We start from the raw sequence: 10,788 nt of genomic DNA, 5'->3' as shown, positions 1-10,788 counted from the left end.
AACACACAGGACCAAACCAAACATCGATGAGCAAACTGATCTTTAATGTGCTGACCTGGAAGGCTTGCTCTTCATCGTGGGCGTGGCCACAGCTATTTACACAGAATCACTGTACAATATTTACAGCAAGATGCTAGACACAGCATCCTTCTGGATAGGCAAGGAAAGGGTGAGAACAGGCTCGGGAATAAAGCCCTGAAATAAAAGTGTAAGCAGAAATCTGCAGATGTGAGTAGAGGGAAAAGGGCCAAGTCAGGAGGGAGGCTGGTGAGGTAGACATAAAGGAGGAAGTACCAAATCATCTCTGGTGCATGAGGAGAGAGTCCACTGGGACACAGAGTCTCTAAAATTATGATTTGGTGGCATCGGAAGGGGTAAATCTGCCACAAGTCACCTTTGTGAGGAGAAAGAAAACAGCAGTTAGAACTTTACAGACCACACCTTCTACCTTCCCTATCAAAAAAGTAATTCTGCTGATTAAATTCCTAGGACAGCAAATAGAGAAGATTAAAAAAAAATGCAGAGACAGAATCTTAAATAGACTTAAGAGACACAAAGTAAAAGGGGTCAAGGGAGACAAAGACATTGCAATGAAGGAGGAAAAAACAAAAGCTCCAGAAGATCCAAATGTTAGAATCATCCCATTGATTTCACAAGTCCCTGTTCTTCACCTCACCTTCCCCAAAGCTCCTCCCTCTACCCCTAAATCTTGGGATTTTAACTTTAACCAATGAGTACAATTAGAATGAGGCTGGTGCACTTGGGATGATCTAAGATTCCATCTTACCAATTCAGATCCCCTCCTTATCTTGTACCAGAATATCAGGGCTTGAGTCGTAGCCAAGGGCAGATTAGGGTAAGAATAGACAGGATGGAGGACACGAGGCCACAAAGCCCCACAATCCCAGGGCCACAGCGCCAGAGGCCTAGTTTGTCCAGTGGAATGAAAAGATCACAGGCATTTCTGACCACATCCAGCAGAAGTGGGGGATGACCTCGAAGAACCCGAGCTAAGAGCAGGACTCGGAGCTGTAGCTTAAGAGCTAGTTGAGGCAAACCTCCTCCTGGAGTCCCTGGACCCCCAGGTCCTGCAGTTTCAGTTCCTCCCATGGCTCCTCCTCCAGAGCCCTTCAGCCGCCGGCCATAAGCTGAAGACTCTTGTTCCATCAGTAGGCGAATTTCATAAGCATCACGGCTCAAATTCATGATGAGGGAAAACAGATAGTACCTGAGACAAACAGGCCAGGAAAATCAGTAAAGGCACATATAGCCACTTAGCACATCAAACAGAACACTTAAACATTTTCCCCCCATGGTGCAAAGGAATTATACATTAAAACACCAGCAGTAAGTGCTATTACCCACTATTAGGAATGTCTTCCCAGCTTTCTATAACTAATCTGCATTTACATGTACCTTAAGGTCCTGGCTTAAAATCATGAGCATCATCAAACCTTCCAAGAACAACCTCAAATTTCACTTGTCCGCTTGGCAACCCATTAGCACACACACATTCAACCTGAACGATAATGTAATGATGCAAATGTTTTCGGAGAACAAGCTTCAGTGGTTTCAGAGACTGGAACACATTGTAGATCTTTTAAATCCCATCTTTTTGTTAAAACAAACATAAACAAAAAGTGAGGCCCAGAAGTGTTAAGCAACTTGTTAGATGTGTTAGACTTATTAATTCCTTAAGAACAGTCTATGTTTGGGACACCTGGCTGGCTCAGTCAGTAAAGCAACTCTTCATCTTTGAGTAATGAGTTTAAGTCCCAAACTGTGTGTAAAGATTACTTAAAAAAACAAGCAAACAAGGCGCCTGGGTGGCTCAGTCAGTTAAGTGTGCAACTCTTGGTCTCAGTTTAGGTCTTGATCTCAGGGTCCTGGGTTCAGGCCCCACACTGGGCATGGAGCCTACTTAAAAAACAAACCATTAAACAGTCTATGCTATTGTTGTTTTAAAGATTTTATTTATTTAAGAGAGAGAAAAAGAATCTTTTTTTTTTTTTTAAAGATTTTATTTATTCATGAGAGACAGAGAGAGAGAGAGAAAAAGAGAGAGAGAGAGAGGCAGAGACACAGGCAGAGGGAGAAGCAGGCTCCATGCAGGGATCCCGACGCGGGACTCAATCCTGGGTCTCCAGGATCATGCCCTGGGCTGAAGGCGGCACTAAACCGCTGAGCCATCCAGGCTGCCCGAGAGAGAAAGAATCTGAAGCAGACTTGCACTAAGTACGGAGTCTGAGGTAGAGGAGGAAGGGGCTCGATCCCACAACCAATTAACCAACCAGGAGATCAAGACCTGAGCCGAAACCAAGAGTCGGATGCTAAACTGACTGAGCTACCCAGGCATGCCAACAATCTATGTTTTTTTAAGTCCACTCTGACAATAGTGGTCTGAACTCAATATAATTGTCCTACCTCAAAAAACACCTCCTGAATCCAATCACATTTCTCTTATACCACACCAGCACAGTCTCAGCCACCAGCACCTCTTACTCGAACTACTGCTTTAGTTATTTGATTGGTCTCTCCATGGCCACTCTTGTCCCCTATCCCCCAACAATCTAATTTCACATAGTGAATCACACCATTACTCCCCTTCTAAACTCTCCACGGCTTTCTTCCTATCCCATTTAAAATGAAATTTAGGGGTGTCTCGGTGGTGCCTTAGTCCAAGCCAACAACATCTCTTGCCATATTAGGGTATCTCCTCTTTTGCCCTACTGCAATCCATTTTCCACTGCAGCAAGAGAGATGTTCTTTAAACACAATCTGAATCATGTCACATCCCTATTCAGAACCCATTGTACTTAGGATAAAATTTAAACAAAACTAACCCAAAAATCCTACATTGCCTAAGAGGCCTTGCATGAACGATCTGGTCCCGTCCATATCTCCAGTTTAAACTTATGCCCTTCACTCAATACTCTCCAACATGCTGGCTTTCTTTCTCTTTCTCTAATTCCACAAAATCTTTTTTGGTTTAAAGCCTTAGAATGGGCTATCTTCTGTTTGAGAAGGTCTTCTCTGCTGCTGTTTGCTTTGACTAACTTCTATTTAGACTTCAAGTCTGAATGAAAACGTTACTTCTCAGGGATGCCTGGGTGGTTCAGTGGTTGAGTGTCTGCCTTTGGTTCATGGTGTGATCCTGAAGTGCCCGGACCGAGTCTCACATCAGGCTCCCTACAGGGAGTCTGCTTCTCCCTCTGCCAACGTTTCTGCCTCTTTCTCTGTGTCTCTCATGAATAAATAAAACCTTTTTTAAAAAATAAAATAATACATTACTTCTCAAAGAGTTTTCAGAAGTTTTGACCTTTCAATCAAAATCAGCTCTCCTTGTTATATATCTTATAACACCCTGTACATTTCCACAAATACCTGGTTTGGTGGTGTCTTAATATGACTCCCCCAGTAGACCAGAAGCTTAGTGAGAGTGGGAACCATATCTGACTCTGTGCTTTATTCCCTGACTCATAGTAAGCGCCTCCTAAATATTTTTAGAATGAATGAATGAGCAAGCAGTGAGAGGCATAACCTGTGGCATAGATAGCAGATTTAAAGCAATATAATGTCTTATCTTGCCCAATCTTAGTCATTCATCATGGAAGGGCATCTGTCTTCCATCTGCCTCCATTCACTATTCTCTGGTAGTTTAAAATCTAAATGAAGACCGGAAGCCAAGTGATTAAGATGTGTATATTCTGGGAAGACCCTGAAAGATCTTTCTCTCATAAAAGGCAAGCTATACAGTATGAGAAATACAAAAGGTCTTGTAGGATAAAAGGATATCAAACCTGAATGAACGCTGGGCCCACTTCTCCTGATCCACGCGAGGGGCTAGTCCAGATTTTCCAGCCCACAGGACATTGTCACAGGCGAAGTACAAGGCTCGATTGAGGTGACTAACAGTGATGCAGAATCTCAGGACAACATCTGATAAGTGCACAGCTCGTTTGGCTGACTCAAGGGCATCTGCTGAGTTACCCAGGCGTAGAACTTGTGGAGATTACCAAGGAGAAGCAAAGATTTGGAAGTAGAGGCAAATAGAGTGAGACGCAGAGAAAGAGGAAACAAGTAGGTGAAAGTCCAGCAAGTGACAGAAACAATAATTACAATTTTTTTAAAAAAGAAAAAAACAGTTCAAAAATATTTTTTTCTTCAAATTTTAGTTAATTTATATCCCAGTTTGGTTTTCTCAAACTTGCCCCATTCTCTCCAATCCTTCATTAGTCTCTTACCCCTGCTCTCTTCTCTCAATCAAGAGGCATGCAGAGGGTAAGTGCAGAGCTGAAAGAGGGGGAAGAACTGACAGAGAAGGTCAACAATGGGAAGAAAGGACTAGGAAGAATAGCTGGGGATGCAGTAATAAAAGCAAAAGCACGGTTACTTACGCTTTCTTCCTAGGCTCAGATGACCCTCCAATTGTCGAATTTGTTTCTGTAACTCAGGACTGGCCCCGTGTTTCTGCAGTGCATGGCCAAGAAGGGAGCAGGCATACTGGGCGGCCCTGGAGGAGAGGCCAGCAAGGTCAGGTGGAGACGTCCCTAACCTCCTCTCAAAATTGTCTTCCAAAAGGAAAGAACTGACTTCCCCTTTCCCCAGTTTGAGGCCATCCCCTTTTCTCCTCATTATGCCCATCTCTTACTGTTTCTCCCTCAGGCCAGGGGAAGGGAAGGCGTAAGGATAGAAAGGCGCCTAGAGAAGGGGTTGAGGGGCACTACTTGTAGTTGAGAAACTAAGAGATCTGGCGATGATGAAGTCTGAAGGGGACCGCGACGGCAGCAGAGGGTCCATCACAGGCACAGCAGGGTGAGCACGGACGGGATACTGAGGGAGTGGGGGCAGGTGGAGAGCAGATTACTCTTCAGAACAGGTGAACCAGGGGCTTTCAAGGCCCTTTGGCAGAATCAGAGGAGTTCCCGGATGACAGCAGCATGAGGGGACCAGGGAACCTGGAGCCGGTCAGCTCTGGGGGTAGAGCCTGGCTACCCATCGCGGGGAGAATGCCCCTCACGCCACCACCGCCCAGTGAGTAAGGTCTTGGTCTCATATGGACATGGCAGCGCTGAGCGGCCTCCCCGCTGGCCCACTCGTGCCTCAGTTTCCCCATTTCTCGGCAGAGCAGAAACGAATCATCTCCCGACCCGCTCAGATCCGCGCCTGGCGGTCCGTCCGGGCCCCCGTAGCCTGAGCTGACCCTTTTTGACCCCCGTAGTGTGAACGGACCTCGCCTCACGAGGATCTTCTTCTGTCCCCACCCCCACCCGTGTTCGGGCCGCACCTACACAGCCGCTCCCGAGCCTGGCTCTGAGCACTGAAGCGAACCCAGGCGTCCATGACAGCGACAGCCCCGGCTCCGTAGCTCCCGCCTCACTTCCGCCCCACTTCCCGCCCCTCGTCACGCTTCCTGGACGATCAACGGTGTCTCGCGAGGGACGAATATCGCCAGGAAAGAGAGCGAGAGAGGCCGGCCTCGGAATTTCAGAACGAGAAGCGTTGGTCTCTCAACCACCACCGGCGTTTTGGAGCGTGTCTCTGTCAGAATATACTCGTATTGGATGGCCTCCATTTCCGAAGCACGCCTCCTCCGGCGGTACATTCTTTAAATATTCTGGACCGGGGGCGGGGCTTGCAGGTGTAGGGGCGGGGCAAGAAGGCACAGCAGCATCTATCCTCCGCGGCTGGAACGGGATTGACCCCCGGAAGCTTCCAAGACACGCCCCCCCAGCCCCAAACACACACGCACACGCGCTGCGGCTGTAGGGCCAAAGAAGTCTATGGAGGTAGAAGCCAGTACCAGATCCCTGTTCGCTGCAGGACCCTGACAGTTGGGCATGTGACCTCCAGGATATAGATGGAGTCCCCGGAGACAGAAGCTTTAGTGGACCAAAGATCCTAATAAGGAGGACGAAGAATCAGTGGACAAAGCTAACCTCTTCATACTTATATCTCATCCTCCCATCCCTTTCCCTTCCAGGTCACCATGTGTGCAGGCAATGGCACCCCTCAGGGGTTAGCAGCGGGGGAGGAGGTCTGGGCAGGATAGGGAGTAGAGGTGGAGGGCTCAGAGCTGCCCAGCTTCTCAGCTGTGCCAAGGTCCGAGTGGGAGTGACCATTGTGCTGTTCATTTCTTCAGCTGGAGCGAACCTGGCCACCCTATGGTCAGTGACCCGGCCACAACCCAGTCATCTCCGCCCCTCCCACATACAACTCTTTGCCCACTTTGCAGCTGCAGACTCACTAGTCACTTTTGTGGTTATGGCCCTAGATGCCATTTGGAATACCACTGTCCAGTGGCTGGCTGGGGACATCGCTTGTCGGACACTCAGGTTTCTGAAACTAATGGCCACATATGCTGCAGCTTTTCTGCCAGTGGTCATTGGACTCGACCACCAGGAGGCTGTACTCCACCCACTTGGACCCGGCTCAGCTGGAAGGAAACTTCTGGGGACGGCCTGGGGACTTAGTTTCCTGCTCACCTTGCCCCAGGTGAGTGACTTCTTGGGACTCAAGCCTAGACTGGACAAGAATTTGGGTACACAGGAGTGTCTGGAGTCAAGGAGTGTGTTTGGCCAGTGTTCACTGATTAATCCTCAGAGAGCCTCTGTTTTGCAAATTAAGATCACTGCATGTTAATCTGTAGCTCTATTAAGAGCCTACCTCTTAAAAGCAGTACCCCAGGTGCGGGTACGGGTACACCTGCCTGGGTAGCTCAGCAGTTGAGCATCTGCCTTTGGCTCAGGTCGTGATCCTGGGTCCAGGGATGGAGCTCTGCATCAGGCTCCCTATAAGGAGCCTGCTTCTCCCTCTGCCTCTGTCTCTGCCTCTCTCATGCATAAATAAAATCTTAAAAAAAACAACAGCCCCCCTAGCTATGCAAACGCTTAACCGACTGAGCCACTCAGGCAGCCAGTCTATGCCTCTTTAACTTTGTTTTGCTATGCTTGGCTCCCATCTTTTTGCATCCTCCCAGTTCCATCTTCTTCAGGAGACCATTGCAGAAAACTCTAGGGATTAAACATTTATGAAGGCCTATAAAGACAGTGAAATCAGGGGCTTTGGTTAAAACTCTGTGGAAATTCACTCTTCCATTCAATAAATAATGTACATCACCCCAGGTACATTCAAATGCTCTATCAAGGATTGAGCAGCAAAGACCTGCCTTCAGTAAACTTAGACTTAGTGCAAAAGACATGTTAGTGTCCAATTATAGTACAGCATGCAGTCAAGCATTATGCTAAAAGTAAGCATAAGGGGCTAAAGAACACTGAGGATGTTTCACCCACTCTTGGTCAGGGAAAACTTCTCAAAGACGTTAAAATTGATTGTTAAAATGAGAGAGGTGTCAGACAAGTTAAAGCAGAAGGAATGGGGATCCCTGGGTGGCGCAGTGGTTTAGCACCTGCCTTTGGCCCAGGGCGCGATCCTAGAGACCCGGAATCGAATCCCATGTCGGGCTCCCGGTGCATGGAGCCTGCTTCTCCCTGTGCCTATGTCTCTGCCTCTCTCTCTCTGTGACTATCATAAATAAATAAAAATTTAAAAAAAATTTAAAAAAAAGCAGAAGGAATGCTGGGGAGGGTGGAAGGTAGAGGAATCAAAGTGGTTGCAGCTAAAGTTGAGGGCTAGACAAATGGGTAATGAGCCTGGATGGGAAGGAAGAGCCAGATTACAGATATTCAGCTTGTACTTTATCCTGAGGGCGGTGGAGAGTCATCAAGGTAGAAGGTGGAGAGTGACAAAGATTTGTATTTTTTCACTCTAGCTTTATTATGAAAACTAGAAAGAAAACGGAGCATCTGGACTTGAGTACCAGTTATCAAATCTCAAATATTGACAATGAACTAGAAATTTAGGGGAAGAAAACAAAATATGAAGCAATTCCTATAAGACCAAAATCAAAATCACCACCACCCTCTGAAGGGAAGTAGAGCAGCGTCTTGGGGACCAGGATTAGGATATTATCTAGAAGGGGCTCTAGAATGATAATGCATTATAGAATCAGATTTAAAAATTGATCCTTAAATCCTCAAATATTAGAAATGTAACTACAAAGTTAGTCTGATTCTAGTTCTAAGACAAAAAATAGTGCTTCCAACAATGTTGCAAACAGGACCTCTGCTACCCAAAGCATTAAAAAGCAGCACTGCTTCCTCAGTGCAAAAGGTATTAGTTTATATGAAGCAAGTTTTAGATGTGGACTGGGAGGTTAGAAGCCTGCTTTCGTTGTTCTGTTTTTTCTGAGTCTAGGCTCTACTACTAACTCTAGCTATAGGACTTTGGCTAAATCACTTGAAACTAACGAGCCACAAGATATTGTATAGTTTTATCCTTTCTTACATTCTGACAACTGCAATCTCCATCTGCTTCAATGGCAAACTGATGACATTACATGTGCAAAAGGTGCTATTTTTGGTTCCAAATTACCATCCTCTTGTATAAATTCTACATTGCCCATATGTTGTATTTAAAATGTTAATACTGCTCCAAGGACTAATAGGTCAATTAAAAAAAAAAAAAAACCAACCTTTTTATAACTGTGGTGTTAGTGTAGTGAAGGAGTACTGGAGTGGTTACAAATTACCTTTGAAGGCTCAAGTTTCTAAATATCACTAGTAGAAAGGAAGGTTTCTGTGGTAGGTGGAAAATTGCATATAATAGGGGGAAGGAAGAGAAGAAACAGGGCTACAGACCAAGCTCTTAAGTCCAGGAGCCTTGCCTATTTTAAACTCCTTTTCACAATTTGTCAGCTGTATCTAGGTACAGTGCAAAACAACCAAACCACCAAACAAAACCCCAGAAATAAATGGAACCAAGACAGGGGAACAAGAAAGACCACTTCCCAGCTAGCTCAAGAGTAGCTGATCATATCTCCAAGCTTGCGTTTATAAACCTGTATGTCTGTGGCTGATACTATTCACCTTTCCTAAAAGTCCCTCAGGCCTGCTGAAATCACTTTCCCAATGCCTTAGCTCTAGGAACCTGACATCCACTAGGCTTGCCTTTTATCAAACAGTGACTCAATCTGCCTTACCTGAACCAAGGTACTAACCCTGAAGCTCTAAACTGAAAAATATTCTAAGATTCAAACCCCAAACTCAACAAGTTACCAAAACGGGGGAGGAGCAGCCAACAGCATTTGGAAAATGTTAAATTTTATTAATATTGTTTCACTGTTATAGTTATTGTACATAAGACTATTTACTAAAGGTCACTTCACAGAGTGGCTGCAAAATGGCCTGAAATTTTAGCAGCACCCATTTTATACAAAAATTCTTCCACAGATTTAGACATATCAGAAAAATCATTTCAGCTAAAAATGTTGGTGAGGTGGCAGAAATATTCTTTTGCAAAGTGCAATGGACTTTAGAATGGTACTTGAGAAGGCAAGATTCCTTAAGTCCCAGGATTTAACAAACTTAAATGATTAGCTACATAGCCTAAGGGGAAGATAGGAATTCTCAAGTTTTTAACCTTTTAAATATGGCACTATGGATGGACGCAGCACTACACAGCTCTGCACAGAAGGAAGGATGAATTAGAATTGTGTGACTGGAGGGAAGGGTGAAGGGGGACCAGTTCTAATAGTCCTCAAACTCCTCTCTAGCTGTTCCTGTTCCACACTGTCCACCAAGCTGGCACAGTCCCCTTCACTCAGTGTGTCACCAAAGGCAGCTTTGATGGCAAGAGATCACCTATAACCTCTTCACCTTCTGCTGCCTCTTTCTGCTGCCACTGACAGCCATGACCATCTGCTATAGCCCATGTCCTCAGTAGTGTGTCTGGTCTCCAGACAAGGAAGGGGAACTATGGTGAGACTACAATCCTTGGGCCCCAATCCATACCCTAAAAACTACTGCTTCTAGCCTGACAGCTATCAAACCAAAAATGGTATCATAACCATACCCCAGTACCTGATGCTGCCAGTATTTTCTAAATGCCTTCAATTCTAACCAGCCTCTAGCCACCCTCTGAAGCTGAGTTAGCTGGGCAAGGATTAAGGAGAAAGGTGATTAGTATTCTGCTTTAGTCTTAGACACCATCAAGTCTTCAAGTAGACTTAGTAGCTTCATAGAACACCACACCTCAATCAAAACCTCTTCTCCAGCATGTCTGTCATAATCCCTGAGGCGGGGGGAGAGCATATATTCCCAGTTGGGGAAGAAGAGGATTTGCAGCATTACCACCTATTTGTCATATCCTCTTCCCTGTATCAGGAGAGCTCCAGCTCATCATCTCTGCCTATTCATCTGTTCACCCTACACTCAATTCAGAAACTGAGTGATTCTGAATTTGAGTATGTTTTCTAAAATCCCAGCCCCTGCCAGTGAATTTGCCCTCCGCCGCTCCTTAGACAACCGCTCCTGTGTACGTCTGCAGGCCCTGCGACTGGCCCTGCTGGTCTTGCTGACCTTCGTCTTCTGCCGGACACCTTATTACCTACTGGGCCTGTGGTACTGGTTCTCTCCCACCATGCTAAATGAAGTCCCCCCCCCAGCCTCAGCCTCAGCCACATCCTTTTCCTTTTCGGCCTTCTCAATGCTCCTCTGTATCCTCTCTTCTATGGGGCCTTTACCCTTGGCTGTCAAAGAAGGCACCAAGAACTCAGTGTAGACTCTTCTAAGGAAAAAAGATTCTGAGAGAATGCCCTGACAGGAAATGCAAACCCTTAGACAGCTGGAAGTACAAACAAATGTGGCAACAGAAAGGACAGGAGAAACAAGAGACATTCCTATAACATCCATTTGCTCAGACAGAGTATACAGGAACAAAGTAACTAAG

The 10,788-nt window shown here is 45.8% G+C and overlaps 1 protein-coding gene and 1 long non-coding RNA gene across 4 annotated transcripts; one reads left to right on the top strand and one right to left on the bottom strand.

The window, feature by feature from the left end:
- Window positions 1–23: 23 nt before the first annotated feature.
- PEX11B (peroxisomal biogenesis factor 11 beta) lies at window positions 24–5,586 on the bottom strand. 3 transcript variants are annotated; one of them, XM_077842511.1, is made up of 5 exons: window positions 5,288–5,586; window positions 4,398–4,513; window positions 3,801–4,002; window positions 788–1,228; window positions 24–394 (listed from the first exon to the last, which is right to left on the bottom strand). In XM_077842511.1, exons 1-4 carry the CDS (start codon window positions 5,341–5,343, stop codon window positions 823–825), a joined length of 780 nt encoding a protein of 259 aa, XP_077698637.1. In that variant the 5' UTR covers window positions 5,344–5,586; the 3' UTR covers window positions 24–394; window positions 788–822. The 3 variants fall into 3 exon arrangements, with proteins under 3 accessions (XP_077698637.1, XP_077698636.1, XP_077698638.1); XM_077842510.1 differs by having other exon boundaries at window positions 24–1,228; XM_077842512.1 differs by lacking the exon at window positions 5,288–5,586 and adding an exon at window positions 5,103–5,226 and having other exon boundaries at window positions 24–1,228.
- Window positions 5,146–9,844, top strand: LOC144280459 (uncharacterized). The gene is made up of 2 exons (XR_013348855.1): window positions 5,146–5,599; window positions 6,368–9,844. It is a non-coding gene; the product is annotated as an uncharacterized LOC144280459 (long non-coding RNA).
- Window positions 9,845–10,788: the final 944 nt, after the last annotated feature.

This window comes from Canis aureus, chromosome 12 (genome assembly GCF_053574225.1).
Source record: "Canis aureus isolate CA01 chromosome 12, VMU_Caureus_v.1.0, whole genome shotgun sequence".
In the NCBI taxonomy this organism is placed as follows: domain Eukaryota; kingdom Metazoa; phylum Chordata; class Mammalia; order Carnivora; family Canidae; genus Canis; species Canis aureus.
Note: the sequence above shows the minus strand (reverse complement) of the source record. Positions and strands in the feature narration are given on the sequence as shown.